The sequence below is a fragment of the Perca flavescens genome, chromosome 6 (assembly GCF_004354835.1).
Source record: "Perca flavescens isolate YP-PL-M2 chromosome 6, PFLA_1.0, whole genome shotgun sequence".
NCBI classification, from domain to species: Eukaryota; Metazoa; Chordata; class Actinopteri; order Perciformes; family Percidae; genus Perca; species Perca flavescens.
In genome coordinates, this window is record NC_041336.1 from 22,617,580 (window position 1) to 22,632,634 (window position 15,055).

At 39.2% G+C, this 15,055-nt stretch overlaps 1 protein-coding gene and 1 pseudogene across 2 annotated transcripts; both read right to left on the reverse strand.

Annotated features, from left to right (window-relative positions):
• Positions 1-245: 245 nt before the first annotated feature.
• On the reverse strand, positions 246-4,194 carry has1 (hyaluronan synthase 1). 2 transcript variants are annotated; one of them, XM_028579532.1, is made up of 5 exons: positions 4,109-4,194; positions 2,449-3,157; positions 2,113-2,338; positions 1,852-1,984; positions 246-1,734 (listed from the first exon to the last, which is right to left on the reverse strand). In XM_028579532.1, the coding sequence occupies exons 2-5, from the start codon at positions 3,142-3,144 to the stop codon at positions 1,059-1,061; spliced, it is 1,731 nt and encodes a 576-aa protein (XP_028435333.1). In that variant the 5' UTR covers positions 3,145-3,157; positions 4,109-4,194; the 3' UTR covers positions 246-1,058. The 2 variants fall into 2 exon arrangements, with proteins under 2 accessions (XP_028435333.1, XP_028435334.1); XM_028579533.1 differs by lacking the exon at positions 4,109-4,194 and adding an exon at positions 3,861-3,876.
• A 3,195-nt stretch (positions 4,195-7,389) lies between these two features.
• On the reverse strand, positions 7,390-8,675 carry LOC114556582 (trypsin-3-like; annotated as a pseudogene).
• Between the last annotated feature and the right edge of the window lie 6,380 nt (positions 8,676-15,055).

A 15,055-nucleotide genomic window follows, 5' to 3' on the forward strand; every position in this document is an offset into this window, starting at 1 on the left:
TCTTGTACTGTATACTGTATTATGTAACTATGTAACTGTGCACTGATTTACGTCAATGTTTCAGTTTTACTCTGTAAATATTTTGATTTTGATCCAAAGAAGACAGAGCTGTGCACATTAGAAAAATATTTAATTTTTTCAGTTCGGTACAAGTTCCCCAAACCAACATTTTCACATTTCAGACAATACAAGTGTATTGCTTAGAATATATAAATTACATAAAAAACTGCATGTTACAAATTAAACAAAGTGCATCTTACACAGTACACCCTATCAAGAAAATAGGTATAAAATATAGGTATACAATATTTAAAGAAACATCAGTCCCCATTGTTTCAGGTTTCATTAAGTGACTCCATGTTTTGATCCTCAGACTCTGCAAAACTATAACTGTTTATAACAGTTTTCTATATTTTCAAGTAAGTCTGCAACGCTGCAGAAAGTGCCATCCAGGATCCAGTGCAATGCAATACAGTGGTGAAGTAGTGGTCACTAAACTGACACAGTCATACAAGTGGAGTTAATTGTGTTGTTAAAGTAATCTATATACACATATGTGGACATATGGTCTGAATATTTTTAAAAGACACATACCCCAAGATCCATTACCCACCTTTTGAATACAAAAGAATTATCTAAATAGCAGATTTCCAATCTTTAGATATAATAAATAAATATCTGATGGAAGGCCATCTCTCCCATCATAATCTGACAAAGATAAACCTGAGAAGTGCATTGGCCCAAAAGCCCTCAGTATAGTTTCATTTAAATGTGCAACAGCACCTTTATATGAATTAAACATTTGTCTTTATAGTCTTTTTCTTTTATAGTGACATTTGTCATTATAAATTTAGTTTTTCAAAAATGCTCAGGTAATATGGATCCATATCATCAATTTTAACAATATTTTGAAGTTTGTTGGTTTAGCAGCTGCATGAAAGCCCATGTCCATTAGTTACTGAAATGTGAGATAAAATAAATAAATGAAACCCACTGAATAAAATAAGGTATATTGTTGAATTCAAATAAATTATCTTCCTTTACTAGACACTTTGGGCCTACACACTCAATGCGTAACTTTGGCTGCGTTTCCTACATAACTGGCGGAACCATACCCAGTAGAGGAACATCATAAGCAGCCAGTAGCACGTGTAGGCCACACAGCCAAAGACAATAAACTTTGTTTCCAGTATCTTGGCTGGTGTAGACCAATCCTGTTGACTCTCCTTGTAGATTGTGTAACCGAGCCCACCTAATAAAATGGCTGCCCACACTGACAGAGGGAGGAGGGGCATGTAATTCCCTACAATCTTACGCCTGCCTGATGTCCCCCAACTGCTTTTGTTCATGGTGAGAATGGCAAAGTACTTAGCAGGCAGCAGGCTGGTCATGTACAGAGCCGAGTAGAGGGACATAAACACCATCCCCATGTCTCTTCGCAGGATGCAGGCGTATGCCGCTTTCACCAGCCCGATCAGCTGGATGCAGCACAAGATCCAAAGGATGTCCCACAGCGTGCCTGTCCAAAACAGCTGGATGATGGTGGCGGTGACAAAGAAGGGGAAAATACCTGAGACGATGGACTCGTAGGTCATCCAGAAGTGGTGCTTGTGCCACCACATTGCATTGTAGAGCCACTCGCGGAAGTAAGATTTTGTCCAGCGGGTCTGCTGGTTAAGCCAGCGCAGAAACTGAGCAGGTGTCTCTGTGTAGCATTTGGAGCGGGCTGTGTATCTGAAGGAAATGGCAAAAATAAAATCTATGAAATCTTTATCATCACACCAAAGATAACACCATCAAGATAATTGAGTCTGACATCATTTCTGCACCCAATATTGATAAGCTTCTTACTTTGTAGCATAGCCCATGCTCAGCATTCGGTTGGTAAGATGTCTGTCATCACCAAACGTGCAGTGACTTCCCAAAAACATCTGATTGTACCAGGACTCCAGAAACTGCTGGAGGAGATCATTCCTGTACAGACCTTCGTGAAGAAAGTCAAGAAAGAATTATCAGTTGCAAGTTACAACAGTGCGTTAAAGCCATGACAACCACTGCTCGACATGTAGAATCATTACTTTGACCCACGTCACAGAAAAGCTTTTTCCTTACCCAAAGGGCCACTTATGCAGGACACACAGTTGAAGAAGGACTGGCAGGACCTTTCGATGTTGAAAGCCATCCAGTACCTCAGACTGCTCATGAAGCTGATGTAAGAGTCTTTCAGGTTGAGGATCATCACATCTCCTCCCACAGCTCCATACTTGTGGTTACTCTCCAACACTTTACACAGCTCCATGGTTGCCAGAGGGTCCAGCTTGGTGTCCGAGTCACACACCTGGGGATGGAGAACCAGAGTTATGTCATATAAAATGAGCATTTTTCTATAAAATGATCTTAACTGAAACAAAATATAAGGAATATGAATTCTAAAAGAAAAATACATACTTGTATATAGTCAACTGATGGCCCGAGTGCTTTAAAGGCTGTGTACATCACCTCCCGCTTGCCGCCCCACTTCTGCATGATGCATACGCACCTCTTGCTCTGGATCAGGCGCTCTACCTCCTTTCGCTGTAGATCCTCACCTACAATATGATCAGCATCCCCTCCTGGGCCCATTTCTGTTGCCATTTCCACATCCTGCTGGGCCTGAATGAGGTCCCATGTATGGTAGTTGTTCTTCCACACATAACAGCCAGGGTCTTGGTCCGCAAACACCTCCCTGAACATGTCCATCATATACCGGTCATCATCTTTGTTCCCGTCTATCACCATGATGATGCGCAGCAGCTCAGGGGGATACTTGAGGGCCCTGATGGAGTTTAGGCACTCTCTGAGATACACAGGGTCCTCCTGGAACGCTGATATAGTGAAGCCAATGGTTTTGGTTAATGTGCAGGGGTCTGTGCGAGCTCTCATTCGCCGGTGCTCAATGAAGGCAAATAAGCTCTGGACCAACACGTGGAGTGAGAGGAGTAGTCCATAAAAGCCAAAGGAGATGATTCCATACTTGGAGGTGGCCAGCTGGAAACCGTCAACATAGGCCCACACCATTACGCCCAGGACCAGCAGAGCAAAGGTGAAAGTGAGGATGGCACGAACTGTTGTGCCCAGCTTCTTCAATAAAGGTTTCAGCTCCATTGTGTTTCTTCACCTTACAGACACAAAGAACCCACATTTATGGTATGGCTTGTACATAAAGGACGGATTCCTGCTGGTCCTTGTCATGCTAAAAATGTCCACAGACACTCACTGTGTTTGGATAAAAGGCTGTATTAAATGGAATTAGTTGTTTTATGTGGACGCTTGTAAGACATGTTAACTATACAAGTTGGAAAATAATACAGCTACCAGGCATACATAACACTTTAAGCTCCAGGCCAGAACTTGTTAAAGTTCTCAGTGCCAAGACTGTTAATCCTAGAATGTAGCTATATCACTGACAACTAGAACCCATGTAACAGTGCAGGGGATAATATCATACAGGCTACAGAGTATCCTTAAGACGGAATACTTTCTTAACATAATTTATCATTTTTAACTTGTTTTATTTACATATTTTAATGTATTCAATGATATCGTAATTTATGATATTATTGGGAAGAAATAATCTTTTTTAATTTGCTTGAATGTACAAATTTAAAATACTACAGGTCAACTACAAACCATACTTATTCATCCTAAATGTCCCATACAGGCTTAAAACCTTATTCTGAAACTAGCTGACCTAAACTGTGGCAATATGAAGCAAGAAGTGACACCATGTTAATCAATTAAACTATCAAATAAATAAATAAAACAGTAAAAGATTAAATATAGCCAGTAAATGATATGTGTAAAGGCATCATGCATCTTACCGCTAGCAGAAATCTGATAGGCTACCTGTTTTTATTTAAAAATATATATTTTAAATCATATCATTTTTAATGACTTGCCATGATTCTACAGTCCTTTTTTTGTTTGTATTTAAATTACAGCCTATCTATAGTAATTCCAATGTAATTATAGCCTACTGTAATTATCACTTTTTAAGTAAATGTATCAGCAAAACAACAATGAAAGAACGTGACCAAACACATTACAAAGTTATCTGTTTTAACCCTACCTGATGTCAAGTTCCCCTGCTTTAAATTTGCGAGACATCCACTTGGTGTTTCTCTTGTGCGGCAACTTGGCATAAAGTTTGTTGGCTTTATAGGCTACTAGGTTGAACACGGATGGAGCCATGTGCGCGCTTTGTATGTCTGGGGAATGATCAATTACGCGCGCCCCCGCTGACTCACAGCCGTGCGTCAGGAGCAAGGCGGTGGTCCCGACTGAGCGTGCGGTACATACGGCTGCTTTGTTTTTTCTTTTACCATAGAGATGCTTAGTCTGTCAACTCTGACCAGACTGTTTCCTAAAGAAAAAGAGGTTCCCAAACTGAGCGGCACTATTAGGAGCTTCAAATAGATTCACAGGAGACCAATCAACTCACATTTCTGTTTGGAACATCTAGGAGGATTTTGTTGGGTTGCCTATTGTGAGGTTTGCGCTACTATTTCGCATTTACAGACAGCCTAAATCGCTTCAGACCTAACACTAACCGAGACCTATTTTAATAACACCGTTTTATTTTATTTTATTTCATTGCTCAACCCGCTTTTTAGATCTGTGCACAAGAATTGTAAAAAAAAAAAAAAAACATTAAAAAAGCATTGCAGTCGATTGTTCAAGACAGTGAGTATTAAACAGTGGTGGAATGTAAGCACATTTACACAAGTACTGTAGGCCACTTAAGTAGCTTATTACCTTCGTACTTGAGTATTTCATTTTGGAGGCAAATAATGTACTTTTTACTCTTTAGTTACTTTGCAGATTGAAATAATAATAGAAAATATATATAATCTAACGAATTATGATATATTATTATAAATTAGGTTACACAGCACTATATAAAGTAATTAAAATTGGCTCCACCTTTACCAGCTGCAACATTTAAGTGATTACATGAAGTGAACAGATTAATGCATTAATAATTAGTAAAATATATTATTCTGAAATGGGCCATTCTGCATAGTGAGTAATTTTAACTTTAAATATATTTTGATGCTGACACTGGTATTTTTACTTAAGTAAGATTTTGAATGCAGGGCATTTACTTGTAACCGAGTATTTTTACAGTAATGGTTACTTTCATGTAGGTAAAACATCTGAACACTTCTTTCATCTCTGGTATTGAAAATTAAAGTCTTGAAGTTATTCTGTTTTGCTAGAAATGCAGAATGTCTGGTATTCAATCACATTAACCTTGAGAGAGAAAAGATAAGTAGCCTCAAGCTAATGCAGTCCAGCTTGTATACAAGTTGGATGTTGCCCTCTGCTGGCTCCTATCTGACATTACAGAAGTCCAAAAACCAAAGTGGTAGTAAAGTAGTGGGAGGTAGGCAAAAAGGGAGGTCTTTTTCATTGTGAAGTGTAATAGGAGTCAAAACTGGAGTCACAGAGTAAAGGAAGTCTTGTCTCTGTTCTATACTACTAATCAGTAACTTCAGAGTACTGAAGCTGCCCCTTCTGGTACACTAAGTCGCTGCCGCTGTTCTGACTTAACAATGATTACATCCCTGTAGAGTTACTTTACAGGGAAATCTGTTGACCGCTCATGAGGGTCCACACCCTAAGCCGCAGGAGCTGGCCTAAAGCGTCAACACGCTTCATGTCAGACCCAAATAGAAGCCACCAGGCAGTTGATGTCATGTGTGGAGGCTGAGCCAGTCGATGAGTTTAGGGACGGTAAACAGGCTTAACTTACTACATATGTTAACATACAGTATATGCTATGGGTTTTCTCCATGATATCTGTATGTTTTCAGAAATGTAGGCCTATATACAACACTGTATGCTTTTTGCCATTGTTTTACCACTTTTAATTCATCACCTCTAATATGTTCTCTAAAACGTTTTCTGTTAAATTGTTTTATATATTTATGTGTAAGGTGCTTTGATTAAATCTTTTCACATGCCATTATTATGAAATTGTTACTCTGTCAATCAGCTTGTCAGATATTTCCCTTTGTCTTTATTTCCTTTTTATAGCTCCATTTTTATAAAAAAGGTCACGGCTAAACTCTGGTTTCTTCTGACACGGCTAATTATTGCAGTCGCTAAAGGAATAAACTGCATTGGTCTGTAGCCACATCAAGAACATGTACTGCAAAGGACACTACACTTCAGAAGGAGGAGGACTCTTTTACCAAGCTACCAAAACTTCTAAGTAGCTCGTAAACATGGTTTGTGGAATTCTGTAGGATTTAAAACATGGAGATCTAAGTCGCCAGAACGAACATCCTGTCCAAAGCAGTGTTTTCAAAAATAAAAAGTGCATCCAGCATCATAGCAATAAGAGTTATTTTTTGTACACAGGCTATGAGTCCTCGTTATGCCTCTTTATTTGGTGGTCAAGCAAATGCCTGGTGACTCACCCCGCTGCTCTGCACCACACCCAAGCAACCAAAATCACTCGGGCATTTTGGGATTGAGTTTTCTCATATGTGCACCTGATGCTGTTGTTAATTGCCGGTTTGTGACCTTCCACAGAAAGGGTACAGCACGGTGTCACTGGCAGGGAGTTGGTGACTTGCAGCGCATACGATTCTTCCTTTAAGGGCTCAAAACTCAAAACCTCTGGTTGATAATGTCCGCCTACATTTCCATTTTACTCCAAACACAAACTGCACAAACATTCAGGCCCAACTACAGCTAAAAAACAGTTACTGGATAGTCAACTGTCTAAGTACCATATTTGTAGCAGACAGTGCTCCATAATCAGTGATTATGGAGTGTGGCCAGAGTGTGCAACATGCTTTACAGTTTCCACCCACAGAGAGCAGTGTAGCAGCATTTTTTTTTTGCCCTTTGTGATTTACTGTTGGCTTACTGTAAATGTCAGGTTTACTCCTTAACTGCTCTGTATTCTACCATGGTATCCGTGAGCAAGAGACATGTCTGCCCATTCATTTTAAAGTCATTCTCAGAGTCAGAGTTCGTATAGAGTCAAACACTGTGACAGCATGGGAGGTAGATAGATAGATAGATAGATAGATAGATAGATAGATAGATAGATAGATAGATAGATAGATAGATAGATAGATGCCATTTTGATTTACAGTCATGCTCACCAAAGCTATGAATTATGGTGCTGAGCACAAGTGGCTTTTCAGACACACTTGTTCTAGACACCCGCAGAGCAAAACACCTGTCTGTTAATTTACTGTAATGTAAAGCCAAAGTGCGTGTGGGAGGCAGATGTGTTTCTCTTCACATAGGATGTTGTATTCTAGATACTCAATGTCATTCTCATTCTAATGCCTCACTAATATAACTGTAAAAACCACACTGTACACACAGTGCATCATATAGTTGACTTTACTGCCAGTTCACATGTGAATTTTTTTATATCTTTGCTGCTCAGCCAAATGCCATGGTGTTCTTGATACAGGAGATGTAATTGCAAACTTTTGTGTACACCCCAGGTTTTTTTCTCAAAGCACAGCCATGCCCCCAAGACACGACTCCCTGGAGTTCTCCATCACAGATCATGGGACCCCCAGAGTCACCCTGAGGATAAAAAAAGATGATTATCTTAACTGGTGCATCCTTTATTTCAAGAGGCGGAAACAGTACTTTTGTGTAGCCATGAGCTCTATATTACCTGGCAGGAGTCCTTCCCTCCCTCCAGAAAGCCAGCGCAGATCATGTTTTCAGTGATTTGGAAAGGATATGAATTAGGGCATGTGTCATCACTCAGGAGAGGGGTGTCCAGGCACTGCAACTTATCAGGGTACCTCGCTGAAAAAGACGTACATTAATGGCATGAAATAGCATTTTTGGAGCATTCTTACACAGTCAGATAGTTTCTCTGTAACTTACAGCCCTCATTGCTGGGACGAAGACTCCCCCATCCAGAGATTTGGCACATTGTCCCATCGCTGGCACACTTTGAAGGCTCACGTAGCTGTTCAGAGTGGCAGGTCGACTCAGTTTAATCAGCATGATATCACTGTCCTGTGTGCGGGAGTTGTAGTCAGGGTGGCGAATAAACTTGGCAGACATAATGTGCTGTTCAGTCCCTTCAGGTTCCCAGATGTCATGCTCTCCCAGTTGAACTTCTACATCTGACCTAGAAGAAATACATCCATTTTGAAAGTGACTTTGTACTCTTACAGCGACATTTTACAAACACAATATAAATCTATAATTGTTAACCACCTGCTAGAGTTTTGTTTTACATGCTGTAAACAGAGGTAAGCAATCATCTTTCTTACTTTGTTTGGCAGTGTGCAGCAGAGAGCACCCACTCATCAGACAGAAGAGTCCCACCACAGAAGTTGTACCCAGTGAAGAGAGACACTTGGTGGGGCACAGAATTCTTCGGACACTCATACCCTCCAATAATCTTGTTATCTTCCTTCAGGGCAACTGCAGCTGTTAAAAAAAAACACACAAATAGTAATAAAGACAAAAACAGACAAAAAAGTGTTTTGACATCTATCATATCAACACGTAAGTCTGTGGCACCATTTGATACCCCATAATCACACTTTTGACAGTACAGTATCTATCAGTTCTGTACTATTACCTGCCCCTCCAAAGAGAGTCAAAAGAAGGAAAAGCTTCATGCCTACACTGTCTGTCTGTCTGTCTGTCTGCCCTCACCCTCTTAGTTTCAGGTATTTTAGTCCTCTTATCTCCTTTTTTTCAAGGTCTTCTGTCGTCAGAGCGAGGTACACCTCAAACACTAAACATGTTACATTTCCTCAGAACACTGGGTTTATTGTACAGTATACAGTAAAAGACAGAAAAACAAACTGGAGAAAACAGCTTGGCTGAGGAAACCATTTGAATTGCAAACACTGACATTTGGAATTCCCCTTTGTCAGTATGCTTTCAGTCAGAGGGACTTTCTTTAGATTTTGAGTTCTTTGTAAGTTTGAGCTCAATGTGGAATCGGTGCATTTTCATTAAGCTAAGTCACTATGGCAATGTTTTTTTTTTCTTTTTTCAGGTTTATTAGACAATCACATACTGGATATGAGCTGTGTACTGCTTTCAAGCAAAGCACAAAGTGACATTCACATGTGTGGATGTTGAGTAAGACTTGGTTGTGTGGGTGTAATTCATGTGGTTAAAGATGCTCTGGGCCAGAATAAAATTGTTTTTAATTTATGTATTTATTTTTCAACATCCAGACCCCCAAAAAATAACTTAAAGTAGTATTTCCTGTTTTAATATTCCGCTTACTCATACAAGACAGGCTGTCTGCTTATCAGCAAGTTGCTCCCCGGGAAAAAAAAGCATGCCATGTATTGCAACACAGCAATACATGACATGAATGTGTTAATATGTTCACCTTTTGCATTGCTCAACCTTAACATGAAATAATCCTAACATAGAACAAAATCTAACATGGTCACAAAATGTTATACAGAGCATTTTCAGTTTCCCTATGTTGCAGATCAGTGAAGTGAAGTTTTTTTTTAATTTATTTTAGTTCCTTATAACTAACACAGATTTTTTGTTTCATGCAATATTACACAATTTCAGAAGAAAGGAAGATTTCCTGGAAAGCAGAACTTTGTATTTTGAAATTCAATTTGTGCAACCATTTGGGAAACCAATGTTTCTTTTTTCTCTATCTCTCTGGTTTGGGTATGAAATATTCAAAAGAAACCAGCACTCTGAATGTTTCACCATCGCAAAACTGCATATCATTGCTGAGTCAATGCTTCAGAATGGAGACGTACTGAGAGGTACGAGGCTCCGTTACTCATGTATGAGCATAGGTGTTTATCAGCACCAGACAGGAAAACATTTAAATGTGAGGGTACATTTAACCAAACCCTGTGATTATACACTTAAGGCTAAAATATAACGCATTCCCATCCAGTACAGGCAAGTTCTCCCCTCATTATCCAGATGTGGCACACGTCTGCTTCATTCCTTTTACAACCTAAATATCATTGCTTGTATTCTATAATTGCAATCAAGTGCAACAACTTTCCACTGAGAAGCGTACTCTTTGTAACGTACTTTCTGTTAAGATAAAACACCCCAGTAACATTTTGATTTGTCATTAAGATATCATAGATAAGACTTGCTGTCATTACCACATTATGACAGTGTAACAAATACATTCTTTGACCTCATGTAAAGTGGTATTAATATAAACAGAAATATGGCATACATACAGATAAACTAACTGAAAAAATAAAGTGTGCACACAAAAGAAACCCTTTTCAGTTCTATGAGCTCAATTGTTCTTTGATGACAAGAGTTCAGAGATGTTCAACATTGGGGCCCATATGAGTTTGGTTTCCGTTTGTCCTTCCATCATGAAGAATGAATCAAGGGAAATACGTCTACGTTCAGAGTCTCGATCCTGTAGCTCGCCACCCAGCCCACTGAACTGGGAATCTCTAAACCCTGGAAGTCTCTGGGATGTTTAGAATCAATGTGATTCAATATCCCTCTGTGGACTGGGCCTCCCCTGTGTAGCCTTTTCACCTCCTCCACCTGTAGATAAGGCCAAAAAAATGTCTCTCAATTACTATTCAGTAATAAAATCAATTGCTTAGGCTACAATGAAAATAAAATGAGGTCATATTTCAGTTAACCCCTATTGAAATATCTAAACCTCTTAAATTTCTTCTCTTAGGTATCAAACGTATATAAATCCCTTTCATGTACCAAAAGCACATTTATATTAATAGGCAACCTTTATACAAACAATGCATTTCTAATTCAAGTTGTATGGAACCTTAGTAACATTAACAATATCCTAAATATAATTGCATGAATTGCATGTAAACATCTCTCAAATTGTATTATTTTCCCATAACTGAAGCTACAGTGTTGTAATCTAGAGGCATTATGACATGCGTGCTTATTTATCCCTCCCTGCACCGGTAACTGTAGAAAGAATGCACTAAAAGTTAGCAATAGTGTTGAAAAGCAACATTACTTTCCATAACCAATAGATAGAATCATTAGCCTTTTCAAGGGCAATATGTGGCTAATTACCCTATTAGCATATGAATACAGCACCTTAGCTAACCCGTTAGTTTAATGCTATTAGCACCGATTAGCATGGATGCTAGCAAACTCTAGTGTTAAGGAGTGACTCACCATTTTGCTGCCTATAACTCCGTGATGATAGTTGATTCAGGCACAGCTCTCTTTTGCTCTATTTACAACAAGGTATAGCCGGTATTAGATAATATTTAGTATGTAGAATTGATTTATTTATTATATTTTTATCTTACTGAGTGAATACAATACAATTGGTACCACTTTACTTGAGGTCAAAATATTTATTAGTTACACTGTCATAATGTTGTCATGACAACAAGTCTTATCCATGATATCTTAATTTGTCATGACAAAGACATCCTCTGGTCATGTCATCCTGGTTAATGTCAAGTTGTCATGACCAAGACAACGTCTGGTAATAACACTTTGATTAATGTCAAAGTGTCATAATCAAGACAAATTTAATGTCAAGTTGTCATGACCAAGACCACTTCTGGTAATATCACTTTGATTAATGTAAAGTTGTCATAATCAAGTCAAGCCAAACAATGTCAACTTGTCATGACAAAAACCGAATGACACTTAATGACAGAAGTCATAAACGTTTATGACTTGTTAATTGGGTTTATGACACATTCATGACAGTGTCATGTCATAGTTATGACAATGTCATGTCATGGTTATGTCGGTACTGTCAAGTAAAGTGTTACCGAATGTTTTGTAGTATGCGGCCCAGCATTTATAGTACTGCATCATGTTTTCTTCACTTGAGGAGCAGCTTAGAGCACATTTCATCACATTTTCTCGACTGGAATGGCACTTTAGAGGTCAGTGTCATCATGTGTTCTCCACTGGAACGGCATCCACAAGGGCACTTTTGCACTTTTATCCCCACTGTTTCCACCAGTGTCTACACTAGTGATACATTTTCATTAAGTTTTCAATAGTAACCACGAGGTTATGCAAAGAGTCCCTGCTCTATTGCAGAGAAACGTCTCTTTGATAGTCTCACATATGACACCCAGATGCCTGTTTTAGTTGCACATCTGCAAAACAGCATTCAGGGTGTGATCAATCGGATGAATAAAGAAACAAGATAACTAGTTTGCTGCAATCTAAAACTGCCATCTACCTTAAATATTGACCACAGATATTTTTTTCCCCAGAATTTGCCACCCTAACCCTCAGTTACAGTAGATATGGAAAGGATCAAAACTTCCATTGATTTCACCATCTGGTGCTCCCTGTTTAACCAGTTCCGGTTCCCCTAATCCCATTCCACTCTAGCTCAAAATACCCTCAGAGAAACACAGAGAGAGCACTGTGTCAAAGCACTGTATGACTTATGCACTACCAGGCTTGTTTGCTGTCAGACAGAGCCCAGGCTGATTATTCATACCCCTTAGGTCTGCTGAAGGGGACCAGGCATTGCGGTTGAAAGTAGGGACGAATGTAAGGAAGTGGTTTAGGTTATTGAGGTTGAGCTTTTTTTCCCTGTGTGTGGTGTATTTCATGGAAAAAAAACATCACTCAGCCCTATAGGGGCGAAAGCCGTTGGCACTGGTTTTTACTTGAAAAACAAAATTCCTGACCTCTCTGCACCCGTAAGACAAGGGTTTGATTTCCATTCAGGACCGCAACAAGATCAACAAACCCTTGAGGTTTCAGGACGCAGCAGATTCCCACTATTTGTGTCCTTACGGCAGCGTTACTGGAGTCTGGAAGTTTCAACACAACAGTTGGTATACCAGCATTTTACAAAAGGAGTTGTGGATTTCAAAATGCTATGAGCTCACGGTGTTTTGTACTCCACAGCAATGAAAAATACTGGGTGTATTACAGTGACGCTGGGAGCAGGAGTATGTCATTAGTACCACACTGTCCCACACGCAGACACAAACAGACATGCATGCATTTTGGTTGTGCCTTTCAGGTTGTTTCCCCACCCTCACAGCTGCTGTAGTGAATAATAAAGCCCCAAACTCCACCTGCATATATCAATCTCTACTAAAACTGAATTCCCTTTAAACCTCCACTAGTTGTTTTACACACCCAAATTGGTATTTGTGCAGCACACACATAATTGCATGTTGGGTTGGTAAATCAAGAACTCTGGCAAGCCCTTGGCTCTGAAGGCTTCCCTCAAACTATAGCCTTGGGATAGCTATTAATATCCCCTACAGACACCAGCAAAATGCTCTGCCTTTAAGTTCTGTTACAAGACGATACAGCAGAAAATTCAAAAAACACATTTAAGCACAGAAATGAAAAGTGGAGGATGTATTGCCCAAGAGGGTCCAAATTAAACAAAGTAGTCATACTGTCTAGACTTTAGCTAAAACAGTAATGTCTTTTAGTGTTGCAAATGGAGCTGAACAGTTCAGATTTAAAGCAAGTGAGGAAGAAAGTAACTGGGTCAGCTTATTTTAAACTGTTTCCTGTTGTTAGAATGAATTGAATTTTGATCCTGGTGTAAAATATCTCTCCGTGGGGACGGATATTCATGTGTTGAATATTGATGTATCCCCCAAAAAACTGCCATGATAACAGAGAAATGAGTCCTCCTACACACTCAAATAAGGGTGCTGCTCTGAGCTCATGCAGAGCGTGTACCCAGACACATGTAGTGTCTCTCACTCACTCACTCTCTCTCTCTTTCCTTCCTTCCTCCCCCTCACATCTGGACTATTGGCAGGACATAGTTCCTGTGTGGTGTGTGTGTACATTAGCAGGGGGATTCAGCTTTTTAGGGTTGGGCAGGTTCTAGCAGCTCACACTGTGTGAATTTGATCAGTTCAAGATACTGAGGCTCAGTGTGTTTCACTGTGTGAACTGTTGTGGTGTAGATCACCAAAGCCACTTAGATGCTCCTTAGTCTGATTGTTTGAATTATATATTATGACGTTTATTTACTCAGGCGTATATCAATAACACTTGTGTTGGTTTATTGATATTAAGAATGGCCTTTATTTTTGGAAAAGAAAATACAGATATGTGTACTTTCATGTCAAAGTATGAGTTTTAAGTCAGTTTTAGTTTTACTGCATATTATTTATATAATGAATTTATACTGTAAAATTCTTTAAAACTTCCAATTCAGTATGTGCCATCAAGTTTGCTTCCGTGAAAGATGTTGGCCAAGTGCTTCTCAACATCTGTTTAATCTCTGTTGATAAAGTTTGTTTTTCGAGGTACTGTGCAATGATGTCAATTGACGTAAAAAATATTTCATCTTGCACAATGGTGTTCTTCAGTGTGTTTGCAGAAAGAAACACTGATTACTGAGATTGAAGGAAAGAGATCATGCATCATGTGTGCAATTTTCCACATAACATAAAAATGGAAAAAAAAAACATGTCATACAGATGTGTGGGTAGTTTTGCAAAAACATTAAGAGGAAAGAGGAACCATGTGGGAGGAAATAGGATCATGAAGTCAATAGATGAAACGGATCTTCCCCAGTGAAAGGTAGGGCTGTACTCTGAGGACATGAGACTGATTATCAGTCCCTCCAGCCAACACCCCCCATGTCCATGCCTTGATCTTGCTATACAAACAATTTAAACTTTTAGTGAGTCTGGAAGTTTTTCAGTTCCTTCAGATGTTCGTGTTTGCCCTTTTATTTGTTCAAAACAAAGTTTTTAACTCTAATTATTCATCTAATCTCTAGGTCCATGTTATTGCAAGGTCATGGGATAGATTTAAATTTTCAGGACTCTGATAACTTGACTGGGTTATATCTGAAGTACAGAAGCAGCAGGAATGTGCCAGGCAGGTTTTAAAAGATAAAATTGCTTAGATTGATGGCTTAGATTTGCTTCAGGGTGGGCACATAAATTCCCTTTTGTTTTAAGGTTGCAGTCAGGTCTGCGGCTGTTTGCCAGTCCCGTTCTGTCGTGATGCCTACACTTATGCACCTTTACTTTAAAAGTCAGATGTTTCAGGAATGCACGGTTCATTGTAATGAGTAACCAAAAATATCCCA